The 26745-nt window shown below is 45.9% G+C and overlaps 1 protein-coding gene and 1 pseudogene across 1 annotated transcript; both read left to right on the forward strand.

The window, feature by feature from the left end:
- The first annotated feature begins 12673 nt into the window (after positions 1-12673).
- On the forward strand, positions 12674-13343 carry LOC117847076 (uncharacterized; annotated as a pseudogene).
- Positions 13344-18843: 5500 nt separating this feature from the next.
- Positions 18844-22628, forward strand: LOC117846182 (uncharacterized). Its single transcript, XM_034727301.2, has 2 exons — positions 18844-19121; positions 19203-22628. Exon 2 carries the CDS (start codon positions 19216-19218, stop codon positions 22375-22377), a length of 3162 nt encoding a protein of 1053 aa, XP_034583192.1. The 5' UTR covers positions 18844-19121; positions 19203-19215; the 3' UTR covers positions 22378-22628.
- The last annotated feature ends 4117 nt before the right edge of the window (positions 22629-26745 follow it).

Consider the following 26745-nt stretch of genomic DNA (forward strand, 5'->3'; position numbering starts at 1 on the left):
ATAGATTCTAGAGTCACTGCTCTAGTCTTTTTGACCATTTGGCCCAAACAAGGTTGAACGGGTAATTGGAGTTCGAAAAAGTAACCTTGGTCATCCTTCAGGCTAACGACCCGTGTAACCACATTAATTTGTACTTCATGTGCTTTCATCCAATTTACTCCCAAAATAACATCTATTCCTTGATCTTCCAGAATTAAAGGATAAGCTCCCACTCTATTTCCTTCTAGGTTTAAAATCACATTGCGAGCTACTTGATTGGTATTCTGTGTGGCACCAGTAGCTTGAATAGCATATTTAACATCTAAGGTATGAACTTCTAGTTGATGTTGGGTAACAAACTTTTTACTTATAAAAGTATGCGATGCACCGGAATCAAACAAAACCATAGCAGGATAGTTGTTAACAGGGTACATACCTGCTAGGATTGGCTCCCCTTCTGGAATTTCTTCTACAGTCATATAGTGAGCCTGTCCTGTCCTGGTGTTGACAAACTTGCGACGGACAAACTTTTGTCCAATGCCTTGGCCCGAGGTCTGAGCCTTTAAGTTCGCGTTTCCCCCAATTTTGGGAAAACGACAGTCTCGGGCGAAATGTCCTGGCTTCCCACAGTTGAAACAAACCTGTGTGGTTCCTGAAGGAGTAGGGTTACGAAACCCGAAAGGTGGTGCAGTTCCAGGACGAGGGGCAGCACTGGGAGCTCTGGCATTCCAGGACTGGAAAGGCCGTTGCTGGAATGAAGGACGATACATGGGTCGGGGAGGACCTCTATATACCATCCTCATCCTCTGAGGAGCATTTCCAAAATTTCCAGAAGGAACAGCCTTCCTCTTTAATGCTTCTTCTTTCTTCAATGTTTCATCCAATGCTTTCATCTTTTCTTCTGCGGTAATGGCTGTACTTACCGCGGAACTGTAATCAGCGAACGTGCAGGTGGATAACTTTTCCTGCATTCTTGTATTAAGTCCTCGGAGATAACAATCCCTCTTTCTTGTTTCAGTATTAACATGCTCGGGAGCATATTGAGCTAAGTGATCGAACTCATTGGTATATGCCAGAATACTGCGAGTTCCTTGTTGCAGTCCCAAGAACTGTTCCAACTTCATTCTCATGACACCTTCCGGTATAAACTGCGTCCGAAAGGCTTCCTTAAAATCTTCCCATGTGACTTCCCTTCCCACTGGCTGCCTGGCCAGATAACTGGTCCACCAAGTTGCTGCGGGACCTTGAAGCTGAAGCCCCGCAAATTCGGCCTTCTGAACGGGAGTACATTGGGGAATTACTCGAAATTTTTGCTCCATGGCCTGAAGCCACTCGTTAGCCTCCAAGGGATGCTCAGCTTTTAAGAAGACTGGGGGACGTGTTTCCAGAAATTGGGTGTAGGACACCCCCTGCTCCGGATCCCTCCTACGTCCACCGTTGCCGGTGTTCTGCACTATCATCTGAAGTAATCGGGCTTGCTCTGCCCCGGAATTCATCAAACTGGCTATCGCGTCAGCCAATGTAGGTGCTCTGGGTAAATCCTCTTCCTGTCCTCCGGAACCTGAAGCTCGGGGTTCTCTGGGATCCGTCATACTGCCAAGAGTAACAAGATATTAATATCTACGGTGCATTTTTATCAACAACTTTCGGCATACTAACATATCACACATCACAGCATGCTCACACACAAACTGTACTTATGTACATACTTATTTATATTACATGCCTAGGAGTTAATATTTACAAAACCCCTTAGTGCCACTTGTCCATCACCCATATCTTACAAGAATATATTAGAACACTTTCCAACCAAGTCCATTTCAACCGTCATAAGGGAAAATGCCCAGTTCTTCGGCATTTAATCCCAGTCGTGCCATGGCTTCTTGCAGGACGTCTTGGTCCACGGTCATTAGAGTTTGCCCTGGGGGAGCAACAGGTGGAGCTTGATTAATAGAATTTTCGCTTCCGGACTCCGGTCCGTAGTCACTCCAAGTGCGAGAAGTGTCAGAGGTGCTAATTCCAGAATTTCCTTCCATCTCTTCTGGCTCCTCTTCTTCTTCGCCTTCCTGTTCTTCTTCTCCCCACTGCTGCATGGGACCATAGCCCTGAGGATCTAGTCCATCGGCATTGGCATTGGCCCATGCAAACTGTTGATTGCCCGCAGGGACTTCGCCCTGATCATCTTCCATGTCCACATCAAAGCCTTCCAGATTCTCGTGAGCATATAAATCTATTTCAGGTTCTGCCGGTGGCACTGGATCTTCCTCCATTTCTATCACAGGCACTAGTTGATCTGCTTCCTCCGGGTTCTGTGGTTGAGGCTCTTCTGGTGGGGGAGGTGGTGGAACATTGACAATATTTTACGCAGGTGCTTGAGCTTGCATTTCTTCCAGAGCTAGACGAAGTGATAAAATCTCGTCTAGCTACTGAAATCTTTCCGCCTCCAGCCTATGGACATTGGATTCAGCTTCTTCTCTTGCCCTATCCGCCATGCTTCGACTTGCTTCGATGAACCCTTGCATTGCCCGAAGTTTCTCTTCATAATCTTCAATCCGCCTGGACTGCTCTCGCATTGCCTTTTCCATCTCATGTTCCCTTGCCATTGCCGCCTTCTTATACATTTCCTTGTCATACCGGGCACCCATCGCTTCCATTCTAGTACCTTCGTTCTTCTGCCTCTGATTATAATACTCCCGGATACAAGCTTGATGTAAGTTGTACATAGCGGTCATGTAATCAGAAGCAGCAGCCACCAACACATCGTGCTCCACACGAGATGTATTCTTCAAGGCTTTAATCCTCCGCTTCCATATCCCGTCATTTTGATGCTTAATTGGATAGAATCGAGCAGAGCTCGACCCTATTTCCACTTTATGATTCTCACACAGCTCAGTAAGAGCTGTCATGGCTGCCCTTTCTATAGTATCATTGAATTCAAAACCCGATTCCATTACTTCCTCCAAACGCCAGTTAGATCGGGTATCATCATCTGGGATATGCACATACACCGTGCAATATTGCTTATGGCCAGTATCTTCCTTTCTCCAATAATACTCTGGGGGACTATGAAAACCCAACTCTTGTAGTGTCTTCCAGAGTAACTGCACGAACCCCGGTTTGTCCAGATAACGACCACGAGTCCACCCATCCCTATCCGTGTAACCTTCTTCGAACATCTCTATAAAAGAAACGAGGTCAGGTCTAGCGGCACTCACCAAATCCAAAAGTTTTAAACATGCAATGCAATTATGATGCAATGATTCCTACGTACTTTCAGACTCATATACACACTCGTAGAAAAATTGGTGGCATCGTAATTTCTCCCTAAATAATAAACTACCGAATACTAGCGACACGCAGCAAACAGTTAGCATCTGCAAAACAATCAATCAGTTAATACTACTGCCACCTACGACTCTTGTTTTTATTATTTTTAAAATAGAGTCTCAGCATTTAAAAGGTAATATTTGTTGATTATCCCAACCTACGGCTCTGATACCAGCTGTGGCGGAACCGCCCAACTTAAGCTGGTTTAAGTGCGCCTAATCGCCGCCAGAACGGCAATTATCCGAAACGCACCTAAAACAGCATAAGTCCGGTAGTCCGTCGAGTGTCCCTCGGACTCCTCGAAGGATCCACGGCGTGTCTCATAACCATGCATCAGGATAATATCCGCGATGGGATAATATCAACAAATATTACAATTTTTTTTTACATACATAATTAAGAGGTACGAGTTATTACAAGACATAAGTCGAGGTAAACTTAGTGATGCAGTGTTAGACAAGCTCTAAGATTAAACATAAATAGTTCAGGAGAAGATGCGTCGATAAACTGTTTTCTAGAGTATTGTGAGACTCAGGTCAATACTCTAGGTCTTCGGGGTCTCCTCCTTGGTAGCTTCCGGTGGAGCTTCTGAAAGATAACCACAAGGGAAAAAAACCCTGAGTACGGGGTACTCAGCAAGTCTTACCCGACTAACCAATATAATAGTTTTTCTTTGGAATGCATGTCAGCCTTTGGGTGTGCTTGGTTGACACAATTTTGCCGAAAAAGCTTACTACGAGTGAGGCCTTGGTTTTATCTTTTATTTTAGTTAAGTCATTACCTAACCATTCTAGATGATAACAGAAGTAAAACAATCATAGCTGTTAAATCATACAGTACTTGGCAACAGGAGATTTTATATCATATGAGTTTATACTACGATGCTCAACAGTGATCAAGTGCATTCATGACCGAGAATTGCGGCGATCCGGATCAATTTACATCCTGCAGGAGAGCACCCCGATCACCAGCATTATACGATTGTCCAGGTCGTACTAACAACCTCTCGATTAGTAAAGTCAATGATTAGGAATACAACTACCCGGACCCAGGGATGCACCCCCACATGGGACCCCACGTCTGGCCTGATCTCCATGTAAGTTTCACGCTACACCCCTGCCAATCTCCAGCACGTCAAGCGCGGGTACGAAGCATTCCTGGTCATAGAATTTACTAATCTACTGGGCTTTACTGGTCCCATACCCAGTAAGTGATCAGATGGTTATCACTTGATCAGCGGTTAAGGCACGAATCGGGCCTTAACTAGATTAATCTAGCAGACAGAACTACATCTCTAGCTTCTGTCCGTTTTCATATTCCAAACTATCCTTCATAAGCAACATGTATGACTTAAGAGTTTTCCTTAAGGTTGGTAAACCAATCATGTAAGCAAGTAAGCATTTCTAGACTTGGGTAGTTTCTAAGATTTGAACAAGTGGCAAAGATGTCCTTAAATCAAGGCATGATCATACACAAGAATAGGTTTCATTCAACTCCTAGACTTAGTGCATGCGATAAACAAATAACCTATAACTAGTCACATGAAATAACGATTCCAAAATAGATAGGTATAAATGCACCGGGGCTTGCCTTGATCGTTAAAAAGATTAGTAGAAGCCGACGGATTTGCTTCACAGGGAACAAATTCAAATACTTCGTCGGACTCCAAGGGTCCTTCTGAAAATTTCCAGTAATCTTCTTCTGGTGCTTCTAGATCTACGGCACAATATATGCAGGGGTTAGAATGCAAACTTTTTAAATAACAGACTATACAACTTTCCTTCATGATAAAGTTGCAAGCCAACAAGGACTATACGACTTATCATGATAAAGTTGTAAGTCAACACACAAAATCTAAAAAGATTAACCTATGTTTTTATTTTTCTTAATTAACCCTTCCTATAACTTTTCCTTTAATTTTTAGAAAAGGTGGTAAATAATTTCTAACTTGAAAATCTAATTTCCTATGGGTTAAGAATTATTTGTGATTGATAAAGTATTATTCATATTTTTATACATTTTATAAATATTAAGTATTTATTTAATTACCTTAAAAGGAAGGCATTAAATAAATACCCAAATTTTTATTATTTTCCTAGGGTGTAAAAATTTTAATGCATAAAGGAAAATAAAATAAGCCTAACAAAATTGGTTTCACTAATTTTGGATACTCCTACAAATTTCTGTGATTAAAATGGTATAAAACGAATTTAAACGAATTATTTTGCTAAGGAAATCTAACTTTTCCCGAATTTCCCCCGGAAAAACTTTTCTTACTCACCCACGCTCTACCCTCTCTCGTGAACCACTGGACCCCACGGCGCGGACCCAACCTTCCTATTTATTTCTACCCGCCAGTTCTCCTCTTCCCCCTGACGGGCCCCCACGGGCCGCTTTCCTTTTCTTTCTCCTTTGGCAGCCCAACGCCGGCCCACGGCCCTTTTCCTTTTTCTTCCTTTATTTCGCGACGCCGGCCTGCGTCGCTCGTGCGCGTGACTTCCTGGGCCTCCGCGACGTCAGCCCAAGAACCACACCGGCCTCTTTTCTCTTTCGGCCGAATCGCACGCGCGCTGCTCTTGGGCCTCCAACGCGTCGCGGCCCAGCAACCGACTGCACCGCCTCGGCCTGCTCCTTCTCCCCCTCTTCTCTCTGACACGCGGGCCCGAGCGCACAGCGCTTCTTCTACCTCCTGCCAAAACGCGTCCGCGACAGGGGGCGGCGCGGCTCGCCGGCCGGCGTCCTTCCGACGGCGGGACTAGGTCGCGACACCAACCCTAGACCTACACGACCTCGTGCGCGGCAACAGCTCCCCATGAGATGGCCGGAGCCATCCCCTCCACGGCGACAGGCGGCGACTCCCTCGGCCGGCCGCGGTTACTCGCGACAACAGCTTAACCGACTCAACCGACTGCTTCTACCCCATCCTCAGACCCTAAGGACTTGACTACGACTGCTCAAGAAGGAAGAAAGGCAGCGCAAGGTGGTTCTCACCGTGAGCAGACGGCGCGACGGCGGCGGACAGAAGCGGCGGCGAGCACGGCTATCCTGGCAAGGATGTGGGACAACGACTGGCTCGGGGTGTAGCTGGGGTGTCTGTGGAGGAGTGGGCGAGAGGAATCGACGGGAGACGAGTTGTGGCGGCGGAATTTTGCTTGGCGGTGAAGCTTGACAGAGAGGAGCGGGCGGCGGTAAAAAGGGATGGCAGTGAAACGGTGGCGCGGGAACAGTAACTATTCAAGCGATTCACCCCTCGCATGGACGACACCGTGGCCTACCCGTAGGCTTGCGTGGTGAGGAGGTGGCCTAGCTAGTTGTCCTGGCGGTCGACCGACGACGGCGGCGGCGACACGTCTGGAGCTCTGTCACCGTTCTCCTGGCGCCCGTGATCTTTAGAAGCGACTAATGGTTGATCCTCAATCCGACGGCCTCTCGTGCTTTAACAGAACTTGAAGATAAACTCAAGACCGCCATCTTTTATTTTGGCGTCGGCTTGAGATAAACACCGAATCACTGGAATTTTTGAAATGTTGCTCGAAGGGTTCTGAAATTGACTGAATCAGAGATTCAGTCTGTCAGTATCGACAGTGGTGTCGATCTCCATTGTCAATCCAATTCAGTGGCCTAAAGCTTGTTTTTCCAATCCAACTTCTACCCAAACATGTTCTACTATGTCCCAGTGTTCCATTTTGCTCATGAACAAGTATCTCTTTTGATCTAAATAGCTCTGAATTCGAGCCCCAAGTCGTTGCCTTGCTGCTGTTCAGACTTAGAAAAATTCAGAGTTTCAGTGAACTTGTGATTTTGTGCTGACTTTGAGCTGGAATTTGACTCCCTTCCTGTTACTGATCCTGGCCAACAACACCCAAATCTTGTAGTCCAAAGTTCACACTTCAATATGGTATAGTTGTCATGGTGCAGTTAGTTGAAAAATTCTCCAGAAATGAATTTTGAAAACAGACTCTATGGCTGTTTTTCTGAATTGCTGTTTTCGGACGGTGAACAGTAAACAGCAATTCTTCTTTTTCTTTTTCTTTCTCTAATTCTTTTGTGATAATTAGCACTAATCTGGTTCCAACTTTTTGATCCCTTAATTCTAAATACTCTTACACTTGTATTCCACATATTCGACAAATTTTGCTGAATTTCAAATTTGAAATTCAAATTTCGGTCAAAATTTGGCCGAATTTGATCTTTTTGCCAATTGTTTTTCTTTTTCTTTTGGATTTCTTTCCAACTTCCCATAGTTACTTTGATATTGCAAATGGCAACTATTACAACAGGTTGATATGAACCCTCTAAAATATAAAATCTTTGAGCTTCATCTTGTTGATCAGCTGGCAGTTCCAATATTTGAACACGTTTACCAGGGTCTCTCTCAAATCTAGTAGCTACAATTGGTGGATGCTCGGCAACCTCGGCTTCGATTGGTTCGGCAGTAGCAGCAACATTACTTTGATTATTAGGAATTTGTACATGATCATTATGAGTTTCCCCTTCCAGATTAGGAGCTTCCACTTCCACATTACTCTGACTGCCTCGGCTTGCAATGGCTTCAATACAATTAGCACTTGAACCAATCGGCTTAAAAAAGCTATTAATGGTCTTTCTCTTCTTCATATTGTCTGAAATTAGAAAGGGAAATTTAGAATCACTAGTGAGTAGTGACTGTGAATTAGATAAGAGAATATCACTGGATGATTTATGATTATGGATTACCAGCGAGCTACAGCGGTGTCAATTTGGACAGCAGCGGTCGGCGGCGGCATGGCCGCGGCAGTCCGGTCTGGCGTCTGGCGGTCTCCCAGTGGCAGCGGCGGAAGATGAACAGGAACGATCGAACGGAGACTTGATGCCTTGATGCTTCGTATTCCAGGGGGTCATGATTCATGAACATAGGCTTAAATGGCCAAATGGGCTGCTTCGTATTCTAGGGGGTCACGAACGGAGGCTTCTTATTGGGCTAGGAGGTGCCAAGCCGCCAGGGGGTAGAGGCAGAGGCCGCAGAGCATCAGGGGGTGCCGACCCCCCTCCCCCTCCCTCCGCCACTGCTATGGATAGAGTGTCCGATGCTATCGTTACTATCGAATGTTCTATAAGGAGCATTGCCATTGAACGAACTTGGTGTTGTAAATGATGATACATTTTCTTATAAATCTGGTCAAAATTAGAAAAAAAATGGACTTCCAATAAAATTAAAACATCTTCTTACATTTTCAAATAGATGGGGTACTATGGGAAAAAATGAAAATAGAGGTAAAGCAATCATCTAAAGTCCATATAATCCCTAAACTACTCCACAATTATATCAATTATTGGTCAAATTTATCCCTTTACAAATTTTCCCTTTCATTTCTCCACAAACAAGTAGAGCATTAAGTTAAAATCTTGCAGGGTGATAGTAGACATCATAACATTTGTTAAAAAAATATAATATGAATTTTTTTCACTATTATTTTAGTTGGCTAGTATGTGGAACAATAATAAAATAATCCTTGGAATACAAAATTCATTAAAAAATAATGATGAAAGATAATTCGACATATAGGTTTTAAAAGTAAGTTATGATGTCCACTATCCTGCAAAATTTAATTTTAAAATTTTAAACTGATAAATCTTAGTAAGGGGTAAATTAGACCAATTAATATAGTTGTGGGAACAAATTGAACCAAAAATAGTTTAGGAGGTTATGTAGACTTTTGCTATAATTGAGGGGAGTAATTTGGACTTTTTCAATTAAGTAAATACATACTAAAACAACTTGGTAGTGTATTTATTTTTTATTATGTTAATATATTTCCTATAAATGTGGCCAAATTAAACAAAGGTCATTTGAAGATACAAACTAAAGTGTATTACATTTTGGGACTCAGGGAGTAGTTTGTTCCGTAGATATGTTCTTAGTGGGTTAGCATCATAATTATAGATTAACCTATGAGTAATTTGTCTATTCGAACTCCTAAAAAACCTCTTTGACAATATGATTAGGGACAAGCAAAATCACCCACCAGGATATGTGACAACTATAATACTTAATCAACGTGCATTGGGAGGTATTTGAAAATACATAAAATTTGCAGGTGTTCTATTAAAGTGGGTACTTGGAGACCTCGTTAGCTTGTTGGTGGCGTTTTGGAGTTTTCCTCGGTATATATGGGTATATTGTGTTAGAAAAAATGAAATTGAGAGGTAGATAGCTATTGGCCCTAAGTTTATTTACAAACTTATTATAAGCTTTTTAAAAATGATTATGTCTTTTAAAATGAGTTGATGAGTCCTTGATTAGTAATTTGAAATTGTCATAGAATAATCATTAAAATATTTATTTTGGCACCTCCGCGTAGATACGGTTTTTTTTTGTGTACATGTTGACTATTGATCAAATGGCAAACATGGTATAGTCACTACTGGTATGTTAGGCAATATTGAAAATTAAAAGCTAATCCTTACATACAAAACTGTGATATAGGATTGCCATTAAAATCATTCACCCTTGTTTTTTTTTCTTTGCGGCACCGGAAGCTCTGAACAAGCAAGACTAGGATGAAAGTGGTGTGGTATAATTTCTATATCTTATCATATCCAAATCTAAACTTTGAGGTATGCAAGGGTTTTAGATGTGTGGATGTGGTGTAGCCGTGTAGGATATAGGATCGCAAAAATCCGATGAATATAGATTATTCGATTTTTTGAAGTGGATTATCCGACTTACATAATAAAATTATCGGACTATACACTAGTTGAGCTTTGGAGGTTTGATTGGCTATCGTTACTTATTTGTTTTGTCTAGCTAACTGTGAGTCCTTTCAGTTTTCTTGCTAGGACTTAACTATGCTTTGCCAACCATGTTATGTTTGCCTTAAAGCTTCATAGCTGTAATATGTGAATTATTTTTTAAAAATTTGTTATGCTTCTGCTGCTTTGTGCTTCTGTCTTTAAAGAACCTGAGAATATGGATGTTTCGTTTCATGTTATGGCTTTGTAGCTTTATTTTGTAATTTTTTTACCAGCTCCAAAATCTATATATAAGCACCTATTATATATCCGACTATTTAAGTCTTCATCCAGTCCAACTCTATACCATCTCTGCAGCTGAAAAAAAAACATATCCATGTCAGCATCTATTCAATATGCCAATATCTCCAAATCCCGAATAAAGAAGATGAATTAGGATATGAGGACACTATCTGCTCCGATCCGATTTGTAACATAGAAAAATAAAACGATTTCTCCTACACGGCGGCCTGTGAGGCTGTGACCTGATGTAACTGTGAGGCAGGCTGACCTCTTGTGCGTTGAAAACCCACACGATTTCAACCAATCTCCTCTGTCATTTCGTGGGCGCCGATAATGAGGACTCTGGAGGTTCTCGAGCAATTTCTGTGTTCTTTGTTAGAATAATTGGGTAGCCCAATTGCTTAATTAATCAAATAAATCTCAAGGTCTAAGGTCTATTAGTAGTGGTAGTTACAAAAAGGTTAAAACTAACTTGGAAGTTGAGAGGGTCCCTAACCAACTTATATGGTGAAGTTGTGCTGCACTTGTTGAGAAGTTGATAGAGGGATAATAGGATGCCATACGCGCGCTCGCTTACCGAGCCGTGCCGAGGCGCGGCGCGGCGATGTGGGCTGGGCTTTGTCAGGTTTTGCAGTTTTTTGTCACGGTTGATGACTAGTAACTGAAGATTCATTCAGTGACTAGTAACTGACGACTGCTAATGGCTGGCAGTTACCAGAAACTGATGCATTAATCTGGACATCCAAAGGTCTTCTGCTGCCTATAAGAGTGAAACTGACGACTGCTAATGGCTAGCAGTTACCAGAAACTGCTGCATTAACCTGGACGTCCAAAGGTCTTCTGCTGCCTATAAGAGTGAGGCTGCATCTCATTCTTTCGTGCGCGAAAACACTAACCACCAGAGCTTTTGTCCACTATTGTGCTGCGCTTCTGTCATCTCCGTTCCGGCGATCTGTGTGCACGGACTTCGCTGGAAGAGCAGGCCTCCGAAGCTGCGCTCTTCACCAGAAACTTTGCACCCGAGGAGTAGAAGGACGATCAAGTTTTTGGGAAGCGTGTCTACGCAACTGCTCACTGTTCGTCTACGACTACTTCCTGGTGACGCGTCTGCACTGCCTCAGTTCTGCACTACGTCAACTCCTGAACGGCTACATCGAACAGGCTCGACTAACAATGTCGGGTAACGGCGCAATCGGTCCCTCCGGAACCGTTCCCGCCTCTGGGTATTTCCTATTAAACTTTATCGTTCAATTCTTATGTTTCATAGTACCTGTATGCTTTATGTTCACTGCAAATATAATGATGGATCATGTTCCTGTTTACATTATCTTAATTGTCATATTTTATTCTATATTTCAGATTAAAATGAACCGTAAAATGCATCTGATTCCAACATTCTTTGGCTTACGACATCAGCGAATAGAAATACTCGGTGGTCGGTGGAAGGTAGCAGTTTACGAGCAGCTGCGCAACGACCAACAAGAAGGCGTCTCCTGAAGCGAAGTGGATCTCGGCCCGAGGTGAGGCACCGAGCGCTGCAGCCGCCATGGACGTCGGCTTCTGCTTCGACGTGCAGATGCTGGCCACGATGACCGCTGTGGTCTTCGGCGGCGCGGGGTACCTCGGCTACCTGCTCTCCGTGGCGGCGCGGTCCCATCATCCTCGCCGTCTGGGTCGCCGTCGGTGCCTTCGTCTACATCTCCTACTGCGTCGATTTCCTCCCGGGGTCCGAGCTGGGGCGGCGCCTCGCCCCTCTCCCCCGCGCGCTCCACCGGTGCCCGCGCTGCGTCGCGTGGCTGCTGCGGCTCCCGTTGCGGTGCCTCCGCAGCGGCGTCCGGCTGCTCCGCCTCCCGCTGAGGCACGCGCACGCCAGGCTGCGGCGGTGCCCGACCACCGCTGCCGGCGGCCACGGCCGTGGCGACGCTGGACCCTTGCCCCAGTTTGGCGCCAAGAAATGGCAGGGCATGGCCGTTCTTGCGCGGGATCCGCCGGTACTGCGGGGCGGGGCGCGGGCGGCTGCCGCCGATGACATCCCGACGTACAAGGAGCGTGACGGCGCGCGGCCGGACGGTGCGTCGCCGGAGGAGTGCTCCGTGTGCCTGTGCGAGGTGGAGAAGGGAAAGATGGCGAAGCGGCTGCCGGTGTGCCTGCACGTGTTCCACCAGGAGTGCATCGACCTTTGGCTCAGGGACAACTCGACATGCCCGGTGTGCCGGTGCGACGTCTTCGCGCAGCTGCCGGCGCAAATGGCGTGACGACTTACGTGACCTTCTTCAGTCCTTGCGCATATTTTTCTTACGTTTCTTGGTGGTGAGCGTCAACTGAAAACCGAAGCCGTTGTCAGGAATTTCCGATGTGCGAGTCAGCAAATGCCGACTTGTTCCATCAGAACTCAAATGCAAGCACAGTGTTCATGCTAGCCGGCGCCAACTTGATGTGCATCGGCGGCATGGGCTTCCTGATCTACACGCTCGCCCGGCTCTCGCGGACGCCGCACAGCGCCGCCAGCATCGTCGTCTCCGTACGTCTTCCTCCTCTTCTGGGTCTGCGTCAGCGCCAGCATCTACCCCGCTTTCTGCGGCACCGTCTTCACGTGCTCCGACCTCGGGGACTGCATCGACGTTATCCTCCGTGCGCTGTTGCATGCCTGCAGGAATGTCTGCTCTGCCTGACGTGCCGGTGCGCGCGAGCCGCACGAGCCCAGCTCCGGCGCCCGGGCTGGGGCGGCGGCGGCGGCAGTCAAAGTCATGCCATGGACGTGCTTCCGCGGGAGCCGCCGGCGCGCGGCTGGGCGCGGGTGGCGGCGGCTGCCGACGACGACATCCCGTCGTACGAGCAGTGGGGCGACGCGTCCGTGTGCGCGGTGGGCGAGGTGGAGGAGGGGGAGATGGTGAAGCGGCTGCCGGTGTGCCTACACGTGTTCCACCAGGAGTGCATCGATCCCGTGGCTCTCGAGAGGCAAGTTGACGTGCCCGGTTTGCCGGTGCGACGTCTTTGCGCCACGGCCCGCGGAAATGGTGTGAGATCGTGCTCTCTTGTTTTGTTTTTTCGATTTGGACATGTCACAATGAGAGAACTAGCTCCCAGAAACCGTGTGTTTAAAAAAGTAAATAATTGACAAGTGACATGAAAAGGTCTTTTTTTTTGTTTCATCACAATTGGCGACATGCAAGCTGCAGCGCAATTGGATTTTACTTGGATCATGATGTATAGTTGAAGATTATTGGTAAATGGCACTCGCTCCGTCCAAAATTACTATTTATTTTAACTTTTTCAAATATATAGTAAAAATTATGTATTTAAATATAGCGTATATCTAGGTACAATCTCAGTCAGTTTAGAACATGCTTTCAAAAAGAGATACAAATAAAAACACGATGATGCCAATTAAAATCTAAGCCTATTAGATGGCATCCACCCGCACATGGCGAAAATCTCCAGAGCCTCAGTCTCCAATATACGACACGCCCTCTTCAAACTTGGTCCGCTATCAAAGGCCACATCATTGCAGCATACCAAATAAAATCAAAAATTGTAGATACTCCCGCACAACCTTTTTTCGTTTTATTTGTTGGAGCCAAACCCCCAAAAAAACAAGCTTTGTTAATTGGTGTTTGTGAACCACAAGTAATTTGAACCTCTCCAAAGAGATCGAACAACATGACAACAAAAAAAATAAATATTAGATTGGTTTCATTTATTATGAAAACAACATTTGTTATCACATCCTTCAATAGCGCTTTAAGAGGTTGTCTTTTATTAAAATGACTCTTTTTAGCACAAACTGAACAAAAGTGTTAATTTTGAGGGATACTTTCAGTTTCCATACATATTTATGTAGAGACTGTGTAAGCACCGCGTAAGTTCCTTAGTGAAATCACGTTGGTCATCTAACTACACAATTGCAATTTTTGCGACCAACTCATTCCACCTCTGTAGCTTGTCTCCCACTAATGCCCTTCTAAAGTCTGAACGTTGTATTAAGTTGTGCAGAGCTAAAAACATGATCAACTGAAACATGTTTCTTTCTTGCAATATTTATAAAGATGGGTAGTTCTTTGAGAGTGAAGTTTCCTAACCAATTATCCTCCCAAATAAAATTTGGATATTATTATGAATATTGAAAGTCGAAAGTTCAAAGAAACGATCTTAAACCCTCATAAGACCTGACAAGAAGTGTGAATCTCCCGACTTCAAACGAACTTCACCGATAATTTTATTTTTTAAATACTTATTCCTAAGATGCTCTTGCCAAACCCCATCTTCATTTATTAATTTGAACAGCCGTGTACTAAGCAAACATGCATTCTGTAGTTCAAGGTTTATAATTCCTAAGCCGCCTTGTTCTTTTATTAGGAATAAATTTCCACATTTCATCAATCTATTTTTTCTTATGGTTGGTCCCTTACCAGAAAAAAAAATTGAATCTATAAAGGTCTAAGTTTTTAAGAATATTTTTTTCGTACTTCAAAGAAAGAAATCTGAGTCGATCAAAACTAACTGACAGATGTAAGACAAAAGCATCCCTTTCGAACTACTCAACTTTTCTGAAAGCATTCTTCCACGGAATAAATAACTACACGAAAAGGGTGCTGACCCGTACCACATCCAAAAATATGTAAATATTCATCTGAACAATTCTCAGCCTCCCGTAGAAAATATTTCACTCTTGTGGAAACTAATTTTTAACCCGAAAGTTGTCCAAAGGCACATAATATGATTTTTCATATTTTTTGTTGTAGATGCAAATATAAGGGTTATTTTAGATTATTTTCAATAACAACAAAGGTGGGTGATTGTCAGTTGCCACACCCTAAAATTTCTATTTTGGGGATGTGAACAATTAACACTAATAAAATAATAGATTTTTTCATATTTCTAAAATTTCCAACAATTAGTTTTTGCAAAACATATAATTTTAGGGAAAATTGTATTTTCTAAACAAATAATCAATATAGGACATATAATTTGTTTTGTGCATTCATGCCAAGTAGTTTGCATTAGGTGTTTATTCGATGAAAATTGTATTTCAAAATTCTATCAAATTCGACTTCCTTTGAATTAGAATCGATTTAGTCTAAATCCTAAACATCTTTTAGGCCAAAAACATCTCTATCTTGTTCCCGGCCCAGCTTGCCTCCTCTTGATCTCAAAGACTAGTGGGCCCGATCTGTCATCTCTATCCAGCGCCGCATTCAGCAACAGCTCGCGCGAAATCACCGACGCATCTCGCCCGCTCGTCCACGCCTCGCCTCGCTCTTTAAAGAGAGATGACGGTACGCGCTCCTCCCTTTCGCATCTACGCAAATCCCCGCTCGCTCACCATCGCAACCGAGCCGCCGTCGCCGCTATCATCTTCTCGACCCTATAGGCTGAGCCGCCATTTCTGTTCTTCACGTACCCGTCTCGTACATCTCTCATCTCCGTCTCGCTCTTTCCCGCATTGCAGAATGCATAACCGTTAGGAAGCCACTCTGCCGCGTCTCGTCGTTGTTACGTGACCGCCGTCGAGCCCTGACAGAGCACAAAATGCCTCTCATCGCTCTCTCTATCCAACATCCATTACGCCGTTACGCGTCGCCATTGGCCCATTGCCCTCCACAACACCCTACCAGGGGCCTGTTTGGATACAAATTTCTAAAGTTTAGAATTGTTCTAAAGTTTAGAATTCAGAAATTGGTAGTCCTAAAATTTAGGAGAGGGCTGTTTGGATGGAATCCTAATATTTAGGATGTTAGAGGGAAAATAACTTTTTTACCCCCAATTACTCCTCTAAATGCTCCTGCACTGTTCACGTCATTAAATGCTTGGGGAGGGCAACAGGGGTAAAGGGAGGTTTGGGAATCACTTTTAGGAGAAAAAGGATCCATTAGGATGCCTTAGCTCTCCTAATAAAAATAGCCCTTCTAAAATTTATGAGTGCACTTTTAGAACCTATGTTTGGATGCACAAGTCCTAAAAGTGTCATAAAAGTGGAGATCTAATCTTTAGGAGTGTATCCAAACAGACCCTAGGTGAGATCCCATTCCGAGGGCGTTCCGTTTTTTCGCTTCCCGTCGAATTCCGTAAACCATAGCCTGATCTGGCTTTTTCCGGTGAAGTTCTGGCCGCGTCCATAAGCTCGTGCATGGCACCACGGTGACTGGACGCCGTCGTCCTGTGCCGAGGGAAGGAGATGATATGGTGGCCCGTAGATCCGAAACCCATGGTCCAGATTAGATCCTAACTTTACCCATTCGTAAACCATTCAAACGATGCCACGTGTTTTACATAATCCTAGTCAGCGCACGCATGTGGATTCCAGTCAGCACCACGCGTGTAACACGTCAGCACATGAGCCTAGTCAACCTTCTTTATGCATTCCAATCCCTTTACTTGTTTGTAATCATCACATATTTATTCTGGGTCATCTAATCTTACACTCTAGCACCTGAATGCCTTGATAATTATTATTCCGACCATAATCCTTGTACATGTTCACCTAAGCCCTTGTTATTTTCCTTATTTACCCTAATTTTCAGAGCCTTGCTATAATTATGTGTAAGCCCTTCTCGACTTTAAATAATTACATATAGATCCCTAAAACTTCAAACGCTTTGTATCTTTTTAACCCCAGTTCCGATTTAAGTGATTCTTGTGCTCATGTGTTTGTAACGATGAGTATTATGCGTTTGATCCTTATATCGTATTTTGATCCTTATATCGTATTTTGTTACTGTTTTGGTGTACTATTCTTTGTATTTATTGTGTATTGTTTTGATTGTTTGTGCCTTTAGGAAGTGAGACGCTCGTGAACCTCCAACTCCAAGAGTTCAAGGCTGTTGGGCACTCTTCTGCTAAGGGCAAGTGTCCTTGATTATTCTTACTCCTATTTATGTTTTTATTGGAGTAGTTAGACTTGGTTGCATGATGTGTCATAAACTTGAATCCCTAGATATTTCCTCTATCATCCTTGAAACCTTGGTTGGTTGGTTATGGGTAATTTCATGCTTAACTTGTAGTTCGGTTGGGTGGTTGGGCTTATAATATTAAACATGATTAATTATTTATGTAATGGGACCGGTTGATAATCTTTTGATAGTAACATGGTGATTAGAGAATCTGAGCAGGATGGATGGAACCGATGGATTCTCCCTTATGGTTTTTATTTGGTTTTGTGTTGTTAACACATGGATTGGTAGATTTGAAGGACCGGTTCATGGACAAGTAACCCGGCTTAACCGTGCAACCATGAGATCTATATAGCTCTGGACTTAGATAATTAGTTGTCCCACCTGTTTAATTACATTGTCAAACGGTTTGAGTGGCACAAGAGTGGGCTTCTGCAGTGGAGGAAAATAGGACTCCCCTGTTAGCGGTGAATCCTTAGTGGGTGTCTACAGGTGGGAAGCTACAACTTTTGAAAGGCCTTGTAGCAGGGGCGGACCTAGGACCCAGGCTGGGGGGGCTGTACCCCGGGTCCAAGCCATGTATCCTTGTGTGTATAACATGGTATTCACTAGCTAGCTAAAGGAAAAAAGAAGCACATGAGGCAAAAGTTAGCTCAGGTTTGCCCGGGGCTTAGGTCTGTTCTGGGTCCGCCCCTGCTTTGTAGTGTGACCTTGGTTGATCACCTCGAAAGTGTGATGTGTAAAGGGGAATCATGACTTGTGGGTAAATATATGCAACCTTTGCAGAGTGTAACACTGGTATATCAGTCATGCTGACGGTCAAGAGTAGCTTCGACTTCTTCGTGATTAGTGAGGAGGTGGATGGTATGTTTGGTAACTAGGTGGTGGTACCCTTGTTTGGTCAGCTGGATGGAATCCAATGTTGGTTTTGGTGCTCGCATGAAATCCGAGGGGTTTTTCTAGCCGGATGCAATCTGAGGAGTTGGTGCTTAGGAAGACGATGGCCTCAACTCGGATGCACCATACTAGACTGGCAACCCCCAGAAGACTGCATGTGGCTCAATGGAAGAACCGCTCTGCTAGAACCTTTAAGTGTATTTCTCTTTTAGACCTAAGGGTCATTTTGTATTAAAGTTACATTTATATATGACATTGTAATGATATTGACTGATGAAGTCGCTGCATGTATGAATAAAATGATCCTGACATATATGTGGTTTGCATTCGGTTTTGTCCTTATAAAACCGGGTGTGATAGTGATTCTATAACATTAGGGGATGTTTAAGTTATTTTTCATAGCAATAGAGGTGAATAATTGAGATAATATTTAGAGGGTTATTTTAGATGGTTTTCATAATGTAGAGGTTGGTAATTTTTCAAAAAAGGGATAAAGCTACTAGCTATTATTATCATTGATTATTGGACTCTGCAGAAATGACAGATGTTTCTGATTTTTATAAGATGATTTAAGATTTATCTCTTTTTCTATTTCATCTTGAATTTAACATGAACACTTCCAAATGAACCTCTGACACCGTTGAGACCTAACACAGTTAAGTCAACCAAATATTATCTTGTTCTATCTTTTACAGTCATCAACAAGTTGTCCTTTTGCACTGGCTCCATGATCAATCAAGTTGTTGGCACGTGCTCCATCTGGTTAGGTGCCAGGTTTGTTGCGTCGTCGTATCATGATCGGGCTCCTTTTACTCGAGTTATATGTTTGATCCTAGAGATACAGAGGCACGGAGCACATGTGGATCTGAGCAAGTTCCTCGGTCAACTAGCGAGTTGCGTACGGTCTTGAGTTGTATACTGAATTACTGATATAGTGATATCCACCCCCACAACACTAACACTGCAGAGCTCCTGCTGTTCTGCATTTTTGACTACTCAAGGAGTCAGACAAAGGTAATCAATCCCCTCTGCACCTCATTTCATCTTAATTGGATCACAAAATGTGCTGTAACTGCTTGGAATTTGCTTGTGCAGTTATCCTACATCGATGGAAGCCACCATCAAGATCGCCACCAGCTTGCTGCTGAATCTTGCCTTGTTCTTGCCATGTCTATCTGCCACCGTCACGTCAAATCCGTCGTTCCATCCAAGCATGTCGTCGAAAGGACCCATCCATCATGACTACACACGCTTCGCCGACGTCGAGCGGCACTGCCAATCCGTGCTCTCCTCAGCAGCGGAGCTCGGGGCTGAAGCTGGCCGTGCCGGCGTCCGGATGCAACAGCTATCCTTCATGAATGGGGACTGGAGCCAGGACGCCGGCCAAGCCCCTCTATTTCCGTTCCAGGGAAGCTATGCTGATGCGGCGGTGGCCGGTCCTGAATTTCTTGAAGCTGTTCCACTTGCGTCCTTTATGCTCACGCACACGGACATGGTGCCACGGCGAGGGGCTCGTGCTGCCTTCAACGTCAGCGGGATCCTTAGCTTCACCATCAGCCGCAACTGCTGCTGCTCGTCCATGGAACCTCGCACATCGCCGGAGTTCGAGCTCCGGCCTGGGGTCTCCAGGCTCCATGTTCTGCTCCAAGGTGTGTATACCGAGACGAAGACGTCAGGGAGCGGTGATGACGGCGGCGGCGAGAGGGTGCTGTGTATGGTCGGGGACGCTGTCCTCCCCGTGCGCGGCAGCAACAGCACGGACCCTTGGGACTGGGCCAAGAACCATGGCCGCGACGGCAAATTGAAGCCGCCGGTCGTGGCCGACGGCAACATCCTGCTCGTGCTACGGTACCCGAAGGCGGCCACGCTGACAACTCGCGCCGTGCGCGGCGAGATGACGAGCACGAGCGCCAAGTCCGATGCCGCCTACTTCGACACCGTCCGCCTGGTGTCACAGCTCGGCGGCGGGTACGACTCCGGCTACCAATTCCAGCCAGAAGATGCGGAGCTTGATGCCGTCGTCGCTGGGTGCAGCAACGACCCAATCTTCCATGACGGCGACGACGCCACGGAGCACCTGAACAGGGGCGCCTCTCCTTGCGACATCATCTACCAATCCGCTCCCGGTCACCAGGTGATGGAAGTAATCCCAAACTGGAACTGCGAGGGGACCGACGCGTTCTGCAGCCGGGTCGGGCCGTTCGGGACCAGCCGCCCCACCACGAGGAGTATGCAGGACATGGCGTTCACCCGTTCTGGCATCGCGGTGCAGGGCCTCCAGTGCGAGCCGACGTCCAGCATCGACGGCACGGCCGCCGCGAGGGTGGCGGCCCTGTTCCGCTACGTACCCCCATGGGAGCATCAGTCCATGGCGGTCGAGCGGACCGGCCTGAGCGCCATGACCCTGTCGGCCGAGGGCGTGTGGACCGCGTCCACCGGGCGGGTCTGCATGGTGGCCTGCCTCGGCGGTGCTAAGGAGGCATGCCACTATCGCGTGACCCTATCCGTCCGGAAGACGTTCTCGATGGCTCGCCGCGGCAATAATATCGGCCAGATAGCCGCCATGGATGGGAGCCACGCTTCGCTCTTGTTCCAGCAGCGCGTGAGACCCAGAGAGCAATGGTTTGGCTCCGGGGAGACGCCGCGCAAGTCGTACATTTACACCAAGGTCGAGCAGGCTCGGGAGCTCCTACGGGTCGTCAAACCAACTGGATTTCGCGACACCAACATTGCCAAGTTACTGCTCAGCTATCCAAACCTCGCCGGCGCTGCCCATGACTTGGTGAGCCTCTCCAACCTCGCCGGCGATCTTAATCTCTTATTTCGATGCGTGGTGAAGCCACCTTTCGTGCCGGGATGGATCGAGGAGCCGCTCTTCGAGCTCCAGATACTCTCTGTTGGCACCCTCGTCGGAACCTATTCTCCAAAATTTCAGCAGCAATTTCAAGGTGGTGGGTTCAGTATGCGGATGGAACAGCTTGGTAGAGTCAGAGTCCACTCCGTGGAGAAGCAGCAGATACTGAATGTGTCTGCAGAGTTCACGGCATCCAGGAACAATTTCCTCAGTCCAAGTTCGGTGATGTCGTTGGAGGGCGTGTACAGCCCGGAGGATGGGCGAATGTACCTGATCGGCTGCCGGAACGTCCATGCCCCATGGCGAGCCCTGTCGAAGAGAAGCGACCTTGAAGACGGGATGGACTGTTCCATAGAGGTGACAGTGGAGTACCCGCCGACGACGACGCGGTGGCTTGTCAGCCGGGCGGCGAAGGTCTCCATCGCCAGCGTGAGGGACGAGGACGACCCGCTGCACTTCAACAGGACGGAGCTCCACACGCTGCTCGTCACCTACCGCGAGCAGCGGCGGGACGAGCTGACAGAGGCGACGGTCGAGGGGCTCCTCTGCGTCACCATGCTGTCGGCCACCATCGCCGCCACCATCAGCCAGCTGCGCTATGTCAAATCTCACGCCGACGTCGCGCCGTACATCTCCCTCGTGATGCTCGGCGCCCAGGCCCTCGGCTACAGCGCGGCGCTGGTCACGGATGCCAAGATGCTGCCTGCGTGGCCGACGTCGAGGTACAAGCCCTATGGTGACCGTATGGGCTGGGACATGGACTGCTCCGTCAAGGCGCTCACCCTCGCGGCGCTTCTCCTCACGGCGCGGCTCGCCCAGAAGGTGTGGCGATCGAGGGCCCGGGCGCGGGCGCGGTCACCGCTCGAACCTGGGCGCGTCCCGGGCGACGGCGCGGTGTTCCTGTGCAGCTGCGGCGTGCACTTGGCCGGCCTCTTCTTCGTCCTCGCCGTGCACTGGCTGAGCACCTATGGCACGTCAACGGCTCAGCTGACACCCAGCAGGGTGATCTACGTCGAAGCGCAAGGGATGCCGTCGTCGCACACGCGCACGCGGGCCGCCATCGTCGAGCGGCACGTCGGCGTCGTGAAGGAGTGGTTCTTGCTCGCGCAGGTCATCGGCAACGCCCTCTGGCGCGTCAACTGCAAGCCTCTCGCGGCGAGGTACTACGCCGGAGTCACCGCCGTGTGGCTGCTGCCACATGTCTACGGCTACCTCCGGCCGCCGGTGGTCAACACTTTCTACGAGTCCGAGGCTCACGACGATGGCATGGACTTCTACTCAAAGGCCAGCGCCGTGGTGGTTCCCGTCGTTGGCTTCGTGCTCGCTCTCGTTGTTTATGTGCAGCAGCGCTGGAACTACAAGATCGTCGGCTGGGCAATGAGGACGGAGAAGAATAAGCTGCAGCATACCTACTGAAGCATTGTGCAATTGCCACCTACTCCCTCCGTCCCGATTTAACTGTCGCTCAGAACCGGGATTGTAAGGGGAACAGTTCCCGAGCGACAGTTAATAGGGGACAGAGGGAGTACTCTGCTTTGTGTCAGTATCTGAAGATTTCTGTCGCCCATGTCTTGTTCGAATAAGTACAAGTACTATGTCTACTGGAGCATGTTTCGGTGATATTTTTTCAAAATATTTTTTACAACGGTGAAATATTTTTTTATAAATCTGGAATAAAATTATATTATGTTTATGAGAAAAATATTTTATATCCAGAATATAAGTAATGCAGGCTCGTAGAAAGAAAGGTTTTTATAAAATACCCCAACGGTACATGAACTTGGCAGTGAGTATCATCCAGGACCTCGAACTCCTAAAATGCACATTTCAATCCCCGAACTTGCTAATCAGTTCACTTGAGGTCCAAATCATGTTTGCTTGAATTAAACATCTACGTGCCCGCTGACATGGCACTAGGTGGGACCTCACCCTCTCTTTCTCCATTGTTTCCTCCTCTTCTTCCCTAGCTCTCTCAGTCTCTCCAACGCTGGAGTAGCAGGACAGGGCTTGCCGTCAAGGCGGCCGGTAGCAGCGGTGGCCCTCCGAGGGTGAACGGCGGCCGTGCCCGCTGCCCTTCTAGAGCGGACAGCCAGCGGCGGCCGCCGTGCCCTGCGCAAGTGGAAGGGGCCGGAGGCCGAGGTCAGCGTGAGCGAACGGCGGCGACGGCCAGCGCGGCGAGGCCCTACGTGAGCGGACGAGGGCCGAGGCCACGGGCGGCCGTCACGCCCTGTGCGAGCGCACGAGGCCCAGGCTTTGGCCAACATGGGCGGACGGCGGCTACGACAGGTGGCCGTGCGCGTGGGCGGCGGCCGCGGTGGACCCTCGCATGCCAGTGGAGACGCATCGTGCTGGCCAGCCCGCAGCGACACCTACCCGCGCCCACAAATTCCAGCTGTGTTGCTCTTCTCCCCCAGCCGCTCGCCATCCACCCCCACAATGAGCTCCCTCACCACTAGATCTGTCCTACTGCACCACCTGGGCCCACGCGTCTTCGGCACGGTTTCCTCTCCAGTGACTGCGGCGCCGCGACCCCTGCTCGTCCTGGCCGCTGGCAGCGGGGAACGCGCCGCCACCGTGTGGGTGCAGCTGCGGGTGCAGCCCCGAGCAGCGCGCCAGAGCTTCGAGAGTGGCGGCGTGCTTAGGGGTAGCTCGCCTGCTCATGGGTCGAGCCTTGGCCTTGGCAATGCGGGCAATTTAGATGTAAATGTAAGGGGTTATTTGAAATTATTCTTTATAATGGTATAGGTGGGTAATTGAGATAAAGATTAGGGGTTACTTTAATGAGAAAATTCGTTATTTGACATTAGAAGATGACTAAATTCCTTTCTTTACACTGAAAAACTTCCCCTCACTTATATGACAATGAGTTCTATCTTTTATTCCTTATTTGATATTTTTATCACTTTTGTCAAATACGCTAACAAAATAACCATCAAATCAACTCCAAAATTCATGAAACTTTTTTTAATAATAGAACAAATGAAGATGAGTCCATTTTGCTTAAAAATGCACATGTACCTTTGCCATTTTCAAATTAAAATTCACCAAATTTGACTATTTTGGAAGAATATTTTAATCTTTGTGGCACCAAAATACTTTCCACAAAATTTGAAAAAACAACTAATATTCCTTACATGAGATGTAGTCATTTATAAAATTAGTTTTTATCATAAGTTACATAGAGAATTACAAGGTTCTTTGAAATTTTCCTAAATTTACAGTTCTTCACAATTCTCTTTGTAAGTTTTGCTTGGAAATAATCTAGTAAGTTCCAACATCAATGTAGAAATATTAGTTATTTTCTTATAATTTTTAAAAGTATTTTGGTACCATAAAAATTCAGATAATTTATAAAGGTAGCCTAAGTTGGTGAATTTTAATTTTAAAACCGTAAAGGTATGTGTGTCTTTTTAATAAATATGGGTTTATATTCATTTGTTGTATCACTGTAAAAAGTTTCATAATTTTTTGGAGATCGTTTCACCTCACTTAACTAACACAAGTGACGGAAAATATCAAATAATGAATGAAAGTTAGAAGTTGGTGTCATATTGTTGATGGCAGTTAGCACGCCAATTGTGAACCGCAATCACACGGATTAGTTGTAGCTCTTCTCTCACAGTATTCCCCAAAGGTTTATCAATCCGTGGACCTGATAATACAAGATCTATTTCAACTAGCATTGTTAGTATGAACTTGGTGTTGATGAGTGATTCAGATCCAATCTACTAAGTATATATAGATAGATAACAGATAGAGCACAGGTAACCAATCTAGAGGAACCTAAACTATGCATATGTTGTAATTCTGAGCATGGATAGCAAAGCAACATAGATATAATCTTAGTGAAAAGCATCTTTAAATCTACACCTCCGGTCAGGCTCCCGAAAACCCTATCTTACACAAGAAAGACCTCATCACGATCCTCTCTATCAGCATAGGAAATCTAAAGGCACGATTACAAGAACATGTTATACTCATCGGTAGATCAGGCATGCAAATCCGATCACCACAACCACATAAACATCCTAAGAAATCTATCATCGATCATAGATTGAAAATCAAGCAAATCTGAAAGAGCATAAAACCATAGAAGGAGATACTTAGATCGCTAATAAAAAGAACAGATCTATTACTTCACCATGAATGATTCTACATCACAAGATCACCACCGGGATCCTACCTTGACCTTGATGTTCCTAGCTCCAGAACTCCGATGTGGATCTTCCTCACAAGGTGATCACACCGGCCAGGGCTTAGCTACACTAATCCCTAGACAACTGCATGACCCTCGGCTCTCCGAAGTGGTGTCCCTCAAGCTCCTTCTGCTTCTCTGCTACTGTGCGTTGAATATGTCTTCTTTGATGTGTTGGTCGATGGAGAATCGGGGTATTTATAGTCTGGAGAACCCGTGGCAGAAATTGGAAGGCGAGGGAGTGAAGCAACACACTAGGTCGATCGGCCTGGGTAGGTCCACGCCGATTGGCTTGGGCCTTCCTTTTGCCCACTTGCGCCTCCCTTCATCTCCAAGTCTTCCCAGATATTCTGGAGTCTTCTTTTCACTTGCATGTGGGACTGGCACGTCGATAACTTCGGGATGAGATTGATTTTTGATAACTTTCCAAATCTCTGCTTGACCCTCTTTGATCCTGAACTTATCTTACCATATCCTTGCAAACTTAGCCCTTAAGTCATCTTGGAAGATTGCTTGCCAAATAAACGAGCACGAGAGAGGGTCTAAGGATCCTAGGTCGATCGGCCTGGGCCTCCTGAGGCTTATCAGCCTAGGCCCTTCCTAGGTCCGTTAGCCTTCGTCTTCCTCTGGTTCGTTGCTTGTTCAGGGTTTTATCCAAATTTGCTCCACTAAGTCCAATTTCCTGCAAAAACAGGATATCCTCCAAATTATATTGCATATGTGAAAATGCATGGTTTATTAGGTATGATCAATAGTTTAGATATTAAATTAATATCATTATTGAAAATAAAAACGGGTAAAAAGAGTCAATAACGAGCGTCAACACATATTAGGAAGAAAAAACTTTTCAGACTCAAGAAAAGAATTAACTCATCGTCCGGTGTCAAATAAGGAATTACCTCTACTTTAATTTATTTTTTTATAATGGTAGAGTGGGTAATTTAGACATAAATTTAGGGGTTATTTTAAGTTATTTTCATAATGGTAGAGGTGGGTAATTCATGTAAAAAACATAATAGATCCAATGGGTAAGATGATTTGAGTCTATGAATTGATGGCTAGATATTTTTCTTTTTTTGAGAGAGAGAATTTTTATGATTTCTCTCTTTTCTACAGTGTCCACCTAGGATCCTAGGTGGCTTCATGTGGAGGTTTCAAAAGGAGTCTCCAATTAGTAATAGTAAGATACTTTTAATGGGTTGGTTTTCTTTTGGAAGTTGTTTAGATTTGTTACCAATAGGCTGATTTATCAAATGGTTTGGTTTGGTTTGGATTCTTTCCAAGAGAAAATGATTTAGGAGTGGTTTAGAGTGGGTTGCATTGGTTTGATTCACAAAACAATTCAAGGATCTGACTCTTGATGTGGGGCCCACATGTATGTCCAGCCATACTATTTTGCACAAAGTAGTGGATAATTAAATTGAGTCATCTCCAACAAATTTCGATCAATTTCGCTAGAATTTTAAGGTGTGAACGCGAGGTTTTAATTCCAGGGTCCAGTTCTTGACGTCCACATGTGTGTTTAGCCATACTATTTTGTACAAAGTAGCGGGAAGTTAAATTGAATCATCTCCAATAGATTTTGATCA

This window comes from Setaria viridis, chromosome 1, assembly GCF_005286985.2.
Source record: "Setaria viridis chromosome 1, Setaria_viridis_v4.0, whole genome shotgun sequence".
NCBI classification, from domain to species: domain Eukaryota; kingdom Viridiplantae; phylum Streptophyta; class Magnoliopsida; order Poales; family Poaceae; genus Setaria; species Setaria viridis.

Excerpts from the sequence above, each read along its gene's own strand:
- LOC117846182 (XM_034727301.2), top strand. The coding sequence starts at position 19,216 with ATGGAAGCCACCATCAAGATCGCCACCAGCTTGCTGCTGAATCTTGCC.